Source organism: Ambystoma mexicanum, chromosome 1q, assembly GCF_040938575.1.
Source record: "Ambystoma mexicanum isolate Mex_15411 chromosome 1q, UKY_AmexF1_1, whole genome shotgun sequence".
Classification (NCBI taxonomy): Eukaryota; Metazoa; Chordata; class Amphibia; order Caudata; family Ambystomatidae; genus Ambystoma; species Ambystoma mexicanum.
In genome coordinates this window covers 1,409,167,799-1,409,185,122 of record NC_090922.1, presented here as the reverse complement: position 1 = coordinate 1,409,185,122, position 17,324 = coordinate 1,409,167,799, and the positions used below count along the sequence as shown (strand labels likewise).

Below are 17,324 nucleotides of genomic sequence, written 5' to 3'. Positions count from 1 at the left end.
GGTCCCTTTTTTATTCAAAAAGCCAGGTAAGAGCAGCTGCCCCCACTAGCCAATGCCATAGCTGGCCCAGACACACACCCCAGCAGTGGTCCAATCAGGACCACTGGTGGCAGAACTCATACATTCCACCCAGACACACTGGCACTAATCTGTCAATTAGTACCAGACAGTGCCAGCACACTTCCTGGCAGCAAACACTCATTGCCCTCTGGTAGCCTGCCAAAAGCCGCGGGCACTGGAAGTGCTCATACGGATTTTCCTGGCCTCACAGGCCAGGAAGAAGGCTAAAAGACAAGATGGCCAAAGAACAAGGGAAAAATCACGTGGCATGCCCGTGTTTGACCACTAGCCACAGTTAGTAGGTAAACGCGGTAAGGCTAAAACGAGATGTACCAACAAATGGTAAAAAGTCCCTGCTGCCACCAGCTTGTCCATTTAGCACATCTACAGTAACCAAAAATCCTCTCAGTGTTAGTCTAAAGCAAAACATAAAAAGTTACCACAAGTGATAACAAATTACTAACAGTAGTAACACCTTAACAAGAGTAAGGGAAACAATGTTTTCCAGTACTGACAGCATGAAGGACATGTCAGTTTCCTCATAACAGATGAGCAAAAAACAGTGTAGTGAAGCTTAATCTTAAAAAGTACAGGTCAGATACAAAAATAAAAGCAAAATATTTGGGGGTCAATAGAAATGGAAGGAAAGGTGCAATAAAGATGAATATTTCGTAACATTTGGTCCAATGGTTCAGTAGTCTAAGTCCAAGGAGCCAGGTTAGTGTTTTGGTATAAGTTGTGGCCTGTCACATTAAAGCGACCTTTTCCACTATCCGCAAATGTGGTTTTTTGCGCAGTTTAGCCCAAATCGCAGGCTGTCTCTTCTTTGGATTTCAAACAAGTAAATCACATCGCCTCCACAGCTGTGTACGCCACTAAACTCTTCTATGCAAGTAAACACTTCCTCTCATAAGACAACCGCCTCACCATTGCCCGTGCCATCATCGGTCAAAATTGGACTCCTATAACGCACTCCTTTGCGGCAACTCAGAGGAGAACCTCAACAAGCTCCAAGTCATCCTGAAAAATGCCCTTCATGCCGCATTGGACCTGGGCAAGCATGACCATATCTTCGACACAAAAGTGAGCGGTACACTGGCTGGCTATAAGAGAACGCATCAAATTTAAAGTTCTATCAATCACACACTGTTGCCTTGCAAACAAAGCCCCTTCCTCGATAGTCCAGAGACTCACCAGCGGCCTTGCTGCCAGGCCCTTGCACCCCAGACACAGTCACTGCCTCATCAAACCAAGATTCAAACGTGACAGAGCCGGTGCCACGATCTGGAACACTCTACCCCTGCCCCTACAAGCTAAACCTTCCTACTCCACCTTCAGAAATAAGCTTGAAACCTGGCTTTTTAACTGACTCAGAAAATGATCCTCTCTATCTGGTATCGAATGTCTGAATACCTTTAATTAGCACCTAGCTGTCTACAGGCTTTGTGCGTTGTTATAAATGCAAGATAAATAAATCAAAATAAATAAAATAAACAAATCAAAATACAGGTCCTGGATTTCAACTGTCTCATTAGTGCAGGCCCCCTCCCAGCAACCATAGGAACTTTTCAGTCACTCAATCTGGGGAGCTTAGACTTTCTTTCAAAGGTCTAATAACTGATATCTTCTTTTTCAGCTTCTCATTAGGATTCGTGTTCCAGAGGTGGCCCACTGACAACACCTAAATGTCGGTGGCCCTGGAAATGAGGCTAGAGGTCACAGAGCCTGGGTTGGAAGAAGGCACTTCTAACTCTAGCCTGTATTCCTGTATAGCCTGTATATGGTCTACACTTGTGTATAGGCGCGTTATAAATACCATATCATATCATATTCTGTTTAGGATTTTCCTGACTGACACCCAAATTCCTCTACAGACTAGTCTCCTTGCACCTCTGCAATGGAGTTGTTCCTCTGCGACATCCTCTGCTCCCTTATTTCCTCCATTATGTTCTTCCTTACTCTGAACTCCCGTCACTACCTTGGCACATGCTTGTAGCTCCTCCCGTCTACACCGGTCCACCAGAGTGTTCGTGTTTTTGGGGACATGATGGGGACATGATACATTCGCTCTCTGAATCAGCCTGTCGGGGCTGCTCTCCTTCCCCTCCCCTTCCCCAAATGTCTCTACCACCACCTGTTCTCTCAGCAGTCCTTCCTACCAATGTCTCATTGCTCTTTTGTCTCTCCTTCTTACCACCCCCTCTTCTGGGTCTCTCACCACCTCCATTTGCAGCCTCGTTACCTTCACCTTACAACCTTTCACCACCACCTCCTCTTCCAATATCTTTCATTCGGGGAATGGCGCTCAGCCAATCAGGTGTCTGGAACAGTGGGCAAGAATACACAATCCCCACCTTCTGTCCCAGCCACCCGAGGCCCTTCCCGAGTGGCACTTTTTTTAATTTCACATTCAATGCGGGGAGGTAAAAGGGAGCATTTTGTCCAGGCGCATTGAATGTTGCCTGGGCAAAATGAAAAGGGGCTCCTCAGGGTCACGTTGGCTATTGACCTTACAAATAAAAGCATTGAATAATATTGGTCTATCACATGCAAATTTGATGTCTAATCCAATTAGAGTAAAGCGATTTTTACAGTATAAAGACTGGGAGAAAACAATGGAGATCGTACTTGCCTCCAGCATCTACCACCATCTAGTCCCATATGGGAAAATCATGGGAAATCCTGAATCACATCTTCTCAAATTTCCCGATCATAATTGGCGTATTGCCTATCTGAGATTTCATTTTAATGTCTTATTGACTGGGGAAATATTAGAAAACAGAGAAGGGGGGAAAGGCACACACATCCCATGACAATTCTGTAATAGCCTTTCTGTAACTGAAACTTTAAGACATCTCTTGCTGGAATGCAACGCTATTAAGCCCCAACGTTTGATTGCCTTTGGCAAGTTTGTCTCTAATCCAGAGCGTGTCAATATTGACGGTCGTTTGGTGGGATATGTTACATGGGAAATCCGTGACATTAAAACTGGCTACTGTTGCTATCCTCTCTGGAAGGGCAAGAAAGCATGTATTCCCCGAAAACTATGATGGGCAGCACAAAACTGGGTGGACTGGGTGTAACAGACCTCCGCAAATACCAAATCGCAGCACAGCTGGCCCACTTCCAGGCATGGGGAACTGCCTTGGGGCGCCCGAAGTGGGTGGAGATCGAAATATCCCACCTCTCCCTCCGCTTCCTACAGTTTATCCCCCCCCGTCCTACACTGAGCTTGGCCAGACATGCTGTCCTCCACAAAACAATCAATGAAGGCCTGGGATTGGGCCCGCAGGCACAAGAACATCCCAGGGGATCTGAGCGCCTTCTCACCCCATCTTCCTTAACCCAGCCTTCTCCCCGGGCTCTGCCCAAGGAACTTTGAAAACTGGGTGGCGGGCAGTCTTGAGTCACTGGGATAGCTCTTTGAGGGGGACGCCCCCCGCACCTTTGAACAATGCAAACAAACCTTTCAACTAGCAGAAACAGACAGGTTCACCTATGCCCAACTGAGGCACTGGTGCTCCCACCACCAGAGCCGAGTGGCAGCGACCCGAACCCCCACCCCACTGGAATTTACAGTAAACGATCTGCCATCCCAGGGGAAGATTTCGGCCCTCTACAAACTATTACAGGAGGACCCTTTCTGCGCTAAACCCTCCTACATGACCCAGTGGGAGGCGGACCTAGGTCACAGCATAGAGGACCACACCTGGATGGACATCTGGTCAAGGACGCGCACAGCCTCCCCCTGCATCACTAACCGGGAATGCGCCCACAAACTATTATTGTGCTGATATACCCCCCCCACCTCCATCTTCACCACTTTCACCAGGCTTTGGACCCACAATGCTGGCGCCATTGCAGCTTTCCAGGGTCCTATTTTCATATGTGGTGAACATGCCCCATGTTAAGAGGGTTCTGGTCTCAATGCCTTGCTACAATAAAAGATATCACTCAAACGACAATACCACTGGCCCCCGAGCAGATCCTCCTAGGGATCCCAGTCCCAGACTCCTATCCAAGGACAGGACGGAGGGCAGTGCTGATAACAACTCCTGCTGGCGGCCAAAATTACGGTAGCACGCACCTGGAAATCCGCAGAGTGCCCCTTGACAACCCTGTGGTGGATCAAAATCTGGGACATCCTAATAGCCGAAAAGGTCACTGCGGCTAAAGCAGGCCTCCTCCACTGCTTTATGAACATCTGGACACCGCTGTTAGACTATGACCAGAACTACCCGGCACTGACCCATAAGCCACGCCTGATCGCGAAAGCCCTCCACTCAAGCAGCGAACACTCAGAGCCTGGCCCGACCCAATGAGACTGTGAGATAGGACCCACCTTGGGATAATGGGGAGGGATAGGGGTAATGTCATTCTATATACATTTTAAGGAGTTGCAAACAAATGTTGATGTACAGGTTCTCCGATGTGATGTGTTATAAATAAACAGATTAAAAAAAAAAATTAAAAAAACTGGCTACTGTTAAATCCTTGGCCAAAGTATGTGGGTTATTCACTGTGCCAAGAAAAACGATTCTTCTACCAATGAATTAACGAAAACTACAATTTTTCTGATGTTATGGACAGATACTGTAATCGCCTGGTTAAAATTGTGTTCAATCTCGTCTATTAAGATGGTATGGAATTTGAAAGTATTCAAAGCTACATAATCTATTGTAAATGATAAATTATTGGAAATGATTGCTTATCTCGTCTTTTCTTTAGCCATGTTTTAATTGTATGATATGATAATACGATTTTAAACGTTGTATTTGTAACTGTTTCGTAAAGGTTTTCTGTCTGTTGAAAACCAAAACAAATAAAAAATTAAAATAAAATATTTTAACACAGCTTGACTTGCCACATCTTGCTCTCCTCTTCCCCTTTGTATGGGCATCCAGCAATGTTCATGGCCTGTTTCTTATGCTCCCAAAGAAAAGCTAGGATGATTGAGGTGGGCTGAGGGTGCCCATAAGAGGCCTTATTGCCCAGCAGCTGCGGGCAATAAGGCTATTATCAACCGGCTGGACCATTCAAGGAGAGGAGCATTTTTCTAAAAATGGAAAACTCATTGCTGATTGGTTGCTGAGCCACAGACACTAGGAGGCCCCTCCGCCACTAGTCCATCACATATATTGCAGGCTGGCGCAGTTACAGCCAACATGGGATGTTTGGCACGGTGAAGGGGCAGAGCCAGCTGCGTGAAGGAAGAGGAGTGAAGGAAGGGGATATGGAGGCTGAGGCAAGACAAGAGTAAAGGTGAGGTGCGAGGAAGTAGGTGGACGGTCCCCTAACGTTGCAATCAAGTAAGTACACAGGATCCATGGATCCTGACTCTCTCTCAGGATTCCAATGTTCTCTCCAGGGTGATCATTTTTACATTTTATATTGGTGATTTATATAGCAATACGTGCCAGACTCCTACCACTTCTAAGCGCTGGACCGGGGATCACATTCATGTTGCGCCGCATCCTGCTGTGCTCAAGGGGTAAGTGGGTTGCTCATTTCGACTGTTGCACTTTAACGTAAGTCTTTTTTTTACTGTTTGATAAAGTCTATAAGAATAAAAGAAGGATTATTATTGAGGATCTGAACTTTAATGTATTATGCCTGAGGGAATTCTGATGAAGGGATCATGTTTTTTTGTACATTTTATCTCAGTGTGTTGTATTCCTGATTTTGTATGTAATGGCAGCTATTGGTATAGTTTCATGGACTTGCCCCCCGAGTAGTTTACTTTTTTATTTCACATTTATAAAGCGCTCACACAGCCCGCAGGTATCGAGGCGCTGTTACAGGAATAGTTTTTTTTGTTTTTCTTAGTTGCGTGTGTTTTTTTTTTTTTTCTTAGTTACGTATTTATAACGCGCTTAAACACCCAGAGGTTTCTAAGCGAGGACCCGGGGATCGAACCTGTTGTTGCTCCGTGTCGTCTTGCTTCCAAGACGCGCACGCTGCCGCTGAGCTATCCTCCCGGGACAATTACTCCTTGATTGATTCTTGTACTGATCCAGTCTAATGTATCAACGTCTTTTGTCACGGTATTTCACCATTCTGCCCTGCGGGGTAGGAGCAACATGAGAGACACGATCTCATGTCAGCATATCCCTTCATAATAGCAAAACTGGCATCAGCTGCCAAAGTGCAAGAAGAATGGGGAAAGAGCAAGAAGTGTGATACATGCTTATAGGGCGGTCTACACTGCAAGAAACTGCAATTCTTAGAATAGCAATAGGTGTGCTTCAAACAGCAGAAGCTGCAGAGATAAATTGGCGAGAAGTTAAACCTGATTATTCAGCAACAGGCTAAGAGGTGGCACCCATCATATTGTACACCTGCATCATACAAATGATGGGAGTAACGTACAAGTCCAAAGTAGAGTCAGAAACACGGGATTTGCCAAACGGGTGACAGAATTTGATGGTAAGGGGATTTTTCGAAGGCTAGAAACCCTATCAATATGCTGCCACAGGGATGTCATTTGGGGGCTGCAACTGCGACCGCTGGCAACTCTTGTGCGACCCCTGGTGCTGCCTCTGCGACCCCTGCTTTGGGGTTGCAGAGGCAGAGAAAACAAAATTAAAGAGGGCTCAGACGAGAGCCCTCTTTACGTTCAGCTTTTTTATTAAATGCAACCAAACCCCTCTCCCACAGCACATGGAAGCATCTGACTCCTCGGCTCTATGCATGCGTGCGCGGAACATGGGAGCCAGAGGTCTTCCTGATGAGGAGTTCCTCGGAGGAAAAGGTAAGATTTTTTTTTTTAAGTGTGTGTGTGTGTGTGTGTGTGTATGTGTATAATGTGTGTGAATGAGTGACTGCTTGAGTTTAATGTCTGGATTACTTACCAGTAATCTTCATTACTCCTAGTCATATTCTTACCCGTCCCAGTGCTTGCCTATGAAGCACCTTGCGCATATATAAGTACTGGAATAAGGAAGAGGAACGTGGAGGGAATGCTGAGCCGAGGACCTAATTTTGGAGGTCGGAGGAAATTGGGAGATGTTACGTGTCGGAAGGGTGGGGCAGGAAGGGGGGTGCTCCAGCGCTTTAAGTGGGTCTCAGAATTGAAGGTGGATCGAGTTAGGAGGCGTGGCCTAGATAGGGGTGGCTGGATCACACCCACCTGTACTTAGGCCATGCCCCCCAACTAGAGCCACCTCACCTATGGAGTGTGGGGGCCTAGCAAATATTTGGCTCCCTGTAGGAGCCAAGCAGGAGAGCTTGGACACACTGGCATTATATTTTTGGTGCGCCCAGCCCTTCCTTTTTGTTCCAAATCACGGGCTCCAAGCCCTGCTGAGAGGCTGCTTGTGTGCAGCCACAGCCTGTGATTAAGAAACAAAAGGAGGGGCCGGGAGCACCAAATGTATAATTCTAGTGTGCCCCAGCTCTACTTTAGTTTATTAAAGAGAGCAGATACACCCAGCAGGCAGCCCTTCCATTCAAGAAGCCAAGTGGTTAAAAGGCTGCCTGTGGGGAGGGAGGTTGGGGCCTGGCCCCCCAGTCATCCCTTTAACTATGCAGATCCATAAGTGAAAGGGATGCCTGCAGGGAATTAGCTCTTCCCACTAAGAAACAGAAGGAGAGCTGGGGCGCCCAGACTCTCCTTTTGTTCCTTAAAGAGAGGAGCCAAACCCTGCAGGCAGCTCATTTAGCCAAAGAGCTGTGCATGGTTAAAAGACTGCCTGACAGTGTCCGCACTTCTAATTAGGAAAAAGGAGTGGCATCTCTCCTTTTTCCTAATCAGAAGCGCAACTCCTGCAGGCAACCCTTTAACCATGCACATCTCCTGGCTAAATGGGATGCCTGCTGGGGGGGAAAAAGGAGTGGCATCTCTCCTTTTTCCTAATCAGAAGCGCAACTCCTGCAGGCAACCCTTTAACCATGCACATCTCCTGGCTAAATGGGATGCCTGCTGGGGGTTGGCGTATCTGAGGCTAGTCAGGGGGGGGGGATGGTTTAGCCTGGCAGGGCCCCAGCTCAGGAGTCCTTTTTGTAGACTGTCAGGGCTCTGCCATATCTAGTCCCGGCCTTCTTAAAGCCCTGGGGTGAACTAAAACGTAACACGCATCTATGATAAAGGAGGCATGATGTGTGTTCTTAGTGGCTAGACTAGCATTTTGGTACAGCCAGTCTAGTAATTTCTTACTGTGGCATGATATTTGTACTGGACATCAATAATAATTAAGCATGATTGTTTTTACCTGATTAGACTGGAATGTGGAGGCAACAAGTGTAGCCTTTTCTTACTGTGTCTTGCCATTTTTTTCTGCACATACATGATAAAGTAAGCATTGTAAGTGCTATTATGTGGTTGTATTGGAATTTTGGTGCACCAGACTGGGTATGTCTTACTGTGGCATAGCATTTTCTACTGTGCATCATTAAGGCTACAGCAAACATATGTGTATTACATCGCTGGCCTACATTGTGCAGCCAGTTTTGACAGGTTTTCCTATTGTGGCATTGCATTTTTGATAGCAAAGCGGTAAGATAGCTGAGCGGGTTGAGCGCTCGCTGCAGTGATCTGTGTGATCTGCAGGTTGCAGGTTTGAATCCTGGCAATGCAATGCCAACTCCGCCTTTCATTCTACCGTGGTTGATAAATGAGTACCAACTTTGGTTGGGATGATAATTGTATGTAAATATGTGCTATGTATAGCGCTTTGGTGAAAACACTATATAAATAACAAATCAGTATAATTAATTAAAATGTTAATGCTCCTGGTGCACTGTTTGTGACTTGCAGGTATTGGATTTTTGGATACTGTATTGGTATTTTATAGTATTGTATTTATTGCATCGGTATTTTTTTGTTTTTTTATGTACTTTTATGTCATTTTGTTTAATGCCTGCTAGCCACTTATGGCGACGTCACCACAATAAAAGAGGAACTGATGTCATCCGGGTCAAAGGTCATGTGACAGAACTTCCTGTGGTGTCATAAGGTGTGTGATGTCACTTCCGCCACCCCAGGCATTTTGGTGAAATAACATCCCTGTGTTGCCAGCACATACACAGGGGCTGGCTGGCTTACTGTGGCAGTGTATGCTGAGATCCTGTCAGAGGTTGCAGGGGGTGCTAGCTCTGGGCTGCACCTTAGAGTCATGTTATAGATTGCAATGAGATTGCAATAGATGCTGTGGGTTATAGCTTGCCTGAACAGTGTGCAATTCTAGTCTTTGGTCCTTGATGCTGTGTTTTGAGATGCATATGATTGCTTTATTGATTTGATTTGATTTTATTTAGAATAGGTTTGAGTGCCTATACACTGCATTGCTTTAGAGACTTGAGCATTGTGATTTGCCTTTAAAAATGTGATGATAATTTATCCAATGTTGCTCCATACATTGTTGCTCCAGTGAAACAAAGAATGGGATGGACCAGGCTTTTTTGTAGTGGAGTTGTGAAATAAGCCTCAAGAATAGAGTATTGATGATAATTGATTTTCTTAAAGTAAAGTGATTTGTAATTCACCAAACAAAAGTGTTTGAACTTCATGATGATGATGAATACCTGAGAAGACCTACTCTCCAACTCACCTTCTGTTCTGATCCTCCATAATCGCTCGTCTGCTTTTCACACTGTCAACAACTCCATAAACCATCTCTGTGATAACCTAGGCACTACTGACAGAGCAATGGTGTGGCTTACCTCTTTCCTCTCTAACAGAGCCTCCCAAGTTCAAATGGTCCTTTTCTCTCCTCCACCTCACTCTCTACTTGTGGCGTCCCTCAGGGCTCTATCCTATCGCCATGGCTCTTCAAACTCTACCTGGCCCCTCTGACCAACCTGATCTCCACCTACTCAACTCACTTCCAATGTTACAAAGACGACACACAGCTGTCTTTCCGGCAGCTTTCCCCTACCTCCTCCTCTTCCTCCTCTTCCTGCCTTATACCTGACTGCTATTCAGGCATAGTGTTCTGCCAATGATCTCTGCCTCAACGCCAGCAAGACTGAGATCCTTCTCATTGGGACGCCAGCGCCCTGCTTCCCCCTTAATCTCTGTCCAGACTCCTTGGGTCCCCTCCCCTCACCCACTGGTGAGGCAAAAAACCTTGGAAACATCTTTGACTCCTCTCTCTACTTCTCTCCACACATCACGGACCTTGCCAAGTAGTCCAATTTTCAGATTCATCTCCTGAGGGGCATTCTACCTTTCCTCACCTTCCCCCCGAATCTCACTTTCTCCAGAGACCTGGTTCTCTCTAGGCTTGACTACTGCAACAGCCTCTTCCTCAACCTTCCTCTTTCCCTCCTTTGCCCCCTCCAACTAATCCAGAATAGAACTGCGAGACTTTCCTTGGCCTCGAGCCTGGTGACCACATCTCTCCAGCCCTAAAGTCTCTACACTGGCTCACAGTGACTGCAAGGATCACATTCAAACCCTTTGCATCATCCACAAGGCTGCCTGGGACCTCTTTACATCCAGCTTTCCCCCACTAAATACGGAATTGTCCAATTTGACTGAAAATAAATTACTGTATGGCCCTGGCCTAGTTGACTTATTTTAGGCTGTACGAAATGATCGTACAACCAAATATGTGTACAACTAGGTCTTACGGCTCCCTTATAGCGAACAAGGGGATCAGGGGTTGCAGGGGTGTCCCCCGCTCCCCTTGCTCGCTATAATGGAAACGGGAGTTGCAGGGGTGTCCCCTGCTTCCAGGTCATTGGAAGTGGGAGACTTTAAAAAAAAAAGAAAAAAAGAGAGAGGGAGCATGCAGCATCAGTTCCCACCTGCGTTGGAGGGACAGAACTGCTGCCGCAGGGGTGCGAGAGAAACGCTGGCAGATGGCAATAACGTAAGTAGGGAAGAGGGGATGGATATAGGACTGCTGGCGGGCCAGGGTTTTGGCTTGTTTGGCCGAAGGTCAAATAGATTTGCAGCGAAATCGTGTACGGTCCATTCCGCCGCAAATTATTGATCTCAGTCAAACAACCCCTATCCACCAAATACCACCCAGCCAGAATCCTTCGGTGTTCTGGCTCCAACTCTCTGCATGTCAAACGTTTCTCCAAGCAGAAAGTGGGAGGTAGCTCCCTCTCCTCAGCTGGTGCCTCCCTCTGGAACAGCCTCCCTCTCCCCCTCAGACAGGATGCGGATATTCTTAAGTTCCGGAAACCTCTCAAGAACTTCCTTTTCTCCTCTTCCTTTGCTCTCCCCCTCCTGTGCTAAGCGCTCCACCTGCTGCTACGACTGGGGCCTAGTCCCTTCAGAGTCATACAGGGACCGGAACCCCCCTTACCAGTCCCTCCCATCATCCTTCGTCAGCACTTGCCCACAGGCTCCCTTTCCTGGACTACCCCACCCAGTCCTCCTGTCCGATGCACTTTTCCTCCCCTCCCTGCTCTTTCCCCTGGCACTAGCCACTTTGGCCTGAATAGCACATGCCAGCCCACCATGGGGTCCCCCCACTATTGCACTTCTCCCTCTACCCACCCTACCCCCTTGCACTTATCACCTTGTGAAGCACGTGCATGGTAGGATTGTCACAAGGCCAATATAATCGTTTCTTTGTTTTTGTTGCTGTTCTCTGATTTCCCATGCCACCCCCCCCGACCCCCGCCTTGTCTTGTGGCGCCAGGCAACCCTTGTGTATAGGCGCCATACAAATGTCCAATAAATAAATCTATTGAGATGTCTTGAGGGGTGCTGAAGATGACAAATGTGCTTGAACAATGTGTTGTAGAGAGATGAAATGAGGATTTATAATTGTACATAAAGCACTTCTTTTATACAACGTTGGTCATTCTTGACTCTGATATGTTGGTACAGTGAAGATCTTACCAACAGCAATGCAACAAGTGTTTCTCTTCGAAACCACTCTGTTTCGCTTCTGTCTCTGGCGCCACGAGAATGGACACGGAAGAGTTACAGACTTCAAGAACTGTCAGTTCTGAGGGTTGCATATTTTGAATATTTTTGTGACAGAGAGTTGGGAAGAGAACTACGCTTTGAGACCCGCGTACTTTAAATCTTATCATTGTAGCAAGAGCCCAATGTCGGCCCTGAATTGGTCTGGGGTAGACGTCCTCTGTGGCTGGTCCAGTGGCTGATAGCTTCCTCCATCGCAATAGAAGAACGCTAGGACTTTCTCTGAGCTAAGATCAGGGGGAGAGTAGAGTTCTTACTGGCCAGGAGTGATCTCAAGTGGACACGCAATACTTTGCTGCGGTGGTCGTGTTGTGTCTTGAAGCTGTCCTTTATAGCACATCATTTGGTATCACACCAAAATAACGAAAACAAAATGCAAATGTGCGTTTTCTGCACATTCGGCATAGTAGAAAATGTTAATCCCAAAACGCCGGACTAGGTGAACAGGGACTGCAAGGGTGTCCCCTGTCCCTCTAGTTTGGCATTATGGGCTTTGGAGGTTTGTCCTCCAAATATATTAAATGCAACGTGGGGGGATAAAATCAACAAAATCTTAATGTGAACAAGTCGGCTTCGCAATTTTGAACCTTGAGTTTTTGCGATTCGGTTTTTTAAGGCAGATCCCATAATTCTTACACCGCCTTTACTTGGAGGCAATTCATGGCTTGAGTGGTGCTTCCTGGGGCAGGCAATAGTATTCCAACACATTGAGTGCGTGTATCATCTCCCCATTCAGCAGGTTTTTTCATGAAATGCAAACCAATTGTCTTTGTTTCATTATTGTTGGTCAGCCGAAGATAGTACTTTACCAATACATGTCATGTTCTGATGGGAACAAGGCCAGGTTATTGGTCCCTCCCCTCGCCATCTGCATGCTTCCTTATATTCTGCTTAGATTTTCACTGGACGTGCACCTCACATTCACCGCTCTCTCTGTTTACCCATTTATTTCCTGCTCTAATCTATGTCCTCTCTTACACACAATGGGAAGACTTTGGTATTTTTGTGCGGACAAAACCTATCCACTTTAAAAGAAATTGTTTGCATCATTGTACCATGTTCCTTTAAAAGGAGTGCCCATACTAAAGGAATAAGCCAAAATAAGGAGGATGAGGGGCTCACCTCTCGGAAGAGTTTATCATAGGTGTCCTTGTAGTAACCTTTGTAATGTTTAAGCTCTTCCTCGTCTCTTTCGGTCACTGTTGTGACTGGTACAACCCCAGCGGGAAAGTCCAGCAAGTTGTACAGGATCGTGTAAGAAGCAGACACTGGGGAACCCATGAAAAAAAGAATGCTGAAGTTTACTCTGAAACAAAAAGTTAACAGTAACAAACAATAATTATTTCAAGTTAGTCTGTTGGAAACTTTGGCCAAGGACAAATGTGAGTGCTGGTTGAATGGCAATCTTTCAAACTGTTGGGACACAGTGAGCAAGCGTGACTTTCTTTTGCGGGTTTGTGGGCGTGGGGGGGGAGGGGTCAGATGGGAGGCTGGTGGGAAGCTTCGCCTCTCTAAGAAAACTTTAGAAAATTGTGTTTAAAAATGCACCCTTTGACCTCGGGTCCTATTTGCAAATTTGAAGCACAAATTAAATTTTCCATATATATATACATATACTAGTGCGAAAGCCTGTGTACACGGGCCAAAGTGCGTGAGAAGAGACCTTTCGGACAAACATACATCTGCCCATATATATTTCCTAGGGCAACAGCTTATTTCCTATGGCAACAGCTCGCTCTAGCGGAGACAAAACGCGAAGGTTAGCCTTATATACCTTATTTCCTAAGGCAACAGTTCCCTCTAGCGGAGACAAAATGCGAAGTGCGCACTCTCTACTGCGCTTGACGGCATCGGACAAACCTACATCTGGCCTTTTATTATATTGTATGATACATATGGAACAAGTTACTTACCTGTAACTGTTGTTCTCCAGCATGGGTCTGGCATGGATTCACATGCTCATGAATATTCCCCGTCGTCAGGCTGGGAATCCTCGGTAAAGAAAAAACCAGTATCAGTTTCGTTTCTGATCTGTCTTTCGTAGTAATAACCAATCACTGGTCTCTGCGTCATACTGACCACAGCCAATGACTGCCCTCCACCTAAGCACCGCCTCTGGCAGCCATCTTCAGATTTGGAAGCACGTGAAGTGGCAGTATGACCAAGTGAAGAGCCGCAGAGGGGTAGGCGGGAGGGTTCGCATGTGAATCCATGCCAGACCCATGCTGGAGAACAACAGTTACAGGTAAGTAACTTGTTCCTTCTCCAGCATGGGGTCTGGCATGGATTCACATGCTCATGAATAAAGAATACATAGCAGTACACACATGCACAACCACGGGAGGTGGCAAAGGCTCAACATTAAGCATTACATCAAACTCAACATTAAGCATCTTACCTCTTCACCAGGCTCACCTCAGGCGAACAGGTTGCGCAGCACTGCTTGGCCGACCCTGGACTCCTCCCTGGAATCCCGGTCGACGCAGTAGAATTTCGTGAAGGTGTGCGTCGACCTCCACGTAGCAGCCCTGCATATGTCCAGCAGGGGCACACCAGAAAGGAACGCCGTGGTAGCTGCGATCGCTCTGGTGGAATGGGCTCTCGGACGGCCAGGCAGCAGTCGGTTTGCCAACCGATGACAGTACATGATACAGCCGGAGAGCCATCTGGAAATGGAAGCCTTCGAGAGAGCCTTCCCCTGATTGACAGGTCCAAAGTTCACAAAGAGTTGTGACGTCTTCCGAAAACCCTTCGTGCGGTCCACGTAGAACTTCAGCGCTCTAGCTACATCCAGCGAGTGCAAAGTCCTCTCAGCCGGCGACGAAGGCGACGGGAAGAACACAGGTAACACCAAGGGTTCGTTGAGATGGAAGTCCGACGGTACCTTGGGCATGAAGGAGGGGTGCGTCCTGAGCACTACCCTCGTGTCGTGGAAAGTCAAGTACGGGGCCTTGCAGGAAAGGGCCTGGATCTCTCCCACTCGTCGTGCGGAGGTGATGGCCACAAGAAAAGCTGTTTTCCACGATAGAAACTTCAACGGGGCCGAGTGCAGAGGCTCGAACGGAGGTCCCATGAGCTTGGTCAGCACCACGTTGAGCTCCCACGCCGGGGCCGGAGCCTTCACCGGCGGGAACGATCTGAACAGTCCCTTCATGAACTCTTTCACCAGACGATGAGACCACAAGGACGTCCGCCCCGTGGTTCTGGTGTATCGGGAGATCGCAGCAAGATGAATCTTGATGGACGCGTGTGCCAGACCATCTTTGGCCAGCGTCAGCAGGTACGGCAGTACTTGGGGGGCCGTAACCCGTAGAGGGTTAATCTTCTGTGCGTGGCACCAGACAGAGAACCTCTTCCATTTGTGTCCGTAGCATTTAAGAGTCGAGGACGCCCTGGCCTTTGCAAGAACCTCTCTGCAATCGGCCGGTATGTCGTATCCTCCAAACTCTAGCGCTGCAGGAGCCAGGCCTGCAAGTTCAGCGACTTCGGGTCGTGGTGGAGGATGGCGCCTCCTTCCCTGGAGAGTAGATCCGCGTCCGCCGGCAGCTTGATCGGCGGGGACGCTGACAAGTCCAGAAGGTCCGGGAACCATATCTGCCTCGGCCACGCAGGTGCGACGAGGATCATCCTGCACCGTGACCTCTTGAGCTGGTTGACGAGCCGGATTAGCAGAGGCAAGGGAGGGAACGCGTAGAGGAACAGGCCCTCCCAGGGGAACGAGAAAGCATCGCCCATGCTCCTCGTCTGGGGAAACCTGCTGGCGAACCTCCGGCACTTGGTGTTCGTCGCCGTCGCGAACAGGTCGATCTGGGGTGTGCCCCACCGTCGGAAGAGGGGATCCACCAGATCCTGCCGTAGTTCCCACTCGTGGCACGAGCGCAGCTCCCTGCTGAGTGAGTCGGCGATGGTGTTTTTTATCCCTGCCAGATGAAACGGCACCAGAAAAATCCCTTGGGCAACGGCCCAATGCCACAGGTCCTGCGCCTCCTTGGACAGCGCTGGGGACCTGGTTCCGCCCTGTTTCCTGATGTAAAACATGGTGGTGGTGTTGTCGGTGAAGATCCTCACCACCTTGCCCTTGAGGGACGGAAGGAAGGACCTGAGGGCCCAAAACACTGCACGGAGCTCCAGGACGTTGATATGCAGGGACTTCTCCGTCGGGAGCCAGAGTCCCCTTGCGTGCAGATTTTCGGTGTGCGCTCCCCACCCTTCCAGGGAGGCATCCGTGGTCACGGTCTCCTGGTGGGCTGGGGTCTGGAAGTCCATGCCCGCCGTCAAATGCGCGCGGGTGCCCCACCACCGTATCGCTCGTCGGAAACTCTCGTCGAGCTTGATCCTTTCCTCGAAGCTGCCCGTCGTCTGGATCCAGCGCGCATCCAGGAATTCTTGCAACGGGCGCATCCGGAGCCTGCACATGGGAATGAGGTAGATGCAGGAAGACATCATCCCGAGGAGGGACTTGATGGACCTCACTTTGGCCGCGTCGGCCACCAACATCCGTTGCACCTTGCCCAAGATGGTCCTGGTCCTCTCCTCCGACGGGGGGGCCAGAAGGGACACTGTGTCGAGCCTGGCTCCCAGAAACAGTGCGACTTGCGCGGGCACCAGGTGGGATTTGGCGTAGTTCACGGAGAATCCCAGGTCCGTGAGGAGTTGGACGGTCCTTGCCGTGTGGACCACGGCGAGTTCCCTCGTCTTGGCGCGGATGAGCCAGTCGTCCAGGTAGGGGTAGACGTGAATCCCCTCGCGGCGCAGCTGCGCCGCCACCGGTGCGAGGCACTTGGTGAATACCCTGGGTGCCGACCGTAGTCCGAAGGGAAGGGCTTTGAACTGGTAATGACGCCCTTGGACCACGAATCTGAGAAATTTGCGGTGCCCCTTTAGGATGGGAATGTGGAAGTAGGCATCCTCCAAATCCAACGACGATAGGAAGTCTCCTTCCTCCAGCTGACCCAGGACGTGCTGGAGGGTGACCATCCGGAACTTCTGCGCCTTGATGAACTTGTTCAGACGTCGCAGGTCCAGGATGGGGCGCCATCCTCCCGTCTTCTTCCTCACGAGGAAGTATCTCGAGTAGACTCCGGAGCCCCGAAGCCTCTTTGGGACGAGTTTGATGGCGCCTTTTCTGAGCATCGCCTTTACCTCCAGGAGAAGTTGAGGGACGTGAAGTTCTTTCCTGGCCACGGGGGGGACGCGCGGGCACCTTCTTTGAAACTCGAGCGCGTGGCCCCGGGCCAGGGCGTCCAGCACCCAACGGTCGGTGGAGATGGACTCCCACACGCTGACGAAGCCCGCCAGCCGGCCTCCCACCGGGGTGCTTCGGTGGGGGCCCGACCCCACGGCCGGTTCAATCCTGCTTGGGCGCGGCCTTGCCGCC

At 48.8% G+C, this 17,324-nt stretch overlaps 1 protein-coding gene across 2 annotated transcripts in view; it reads right to left on the bottom strand.

Annotated features, from left to right (window-relative positions):
* Nucleotides 1-17,324, bottom strand: part of LOC138548445 (vitamin D3 hydroxylase-associated protein-like) — a 726,529-nt gene that overhangs the window by 17,031 nt on the left and 692,174 nt on the right. The window contains exon 14 of one of the 2 annotated variants that reach the window (XM_069642276.1): nt 13,070-13,215. The exons of the other annotated variant lie outside the window; for it this stretch is intronic. Within the exon in view, the coding sequence (XP_069498377.1) occupies nt 13,070-13,215 (146 nt within the window). The remainder of the gene's footprint in view (nt 1-13,069; nt 13,216-17,324) is intronic. 2 annotated transcript variants of the gene reach the window in all.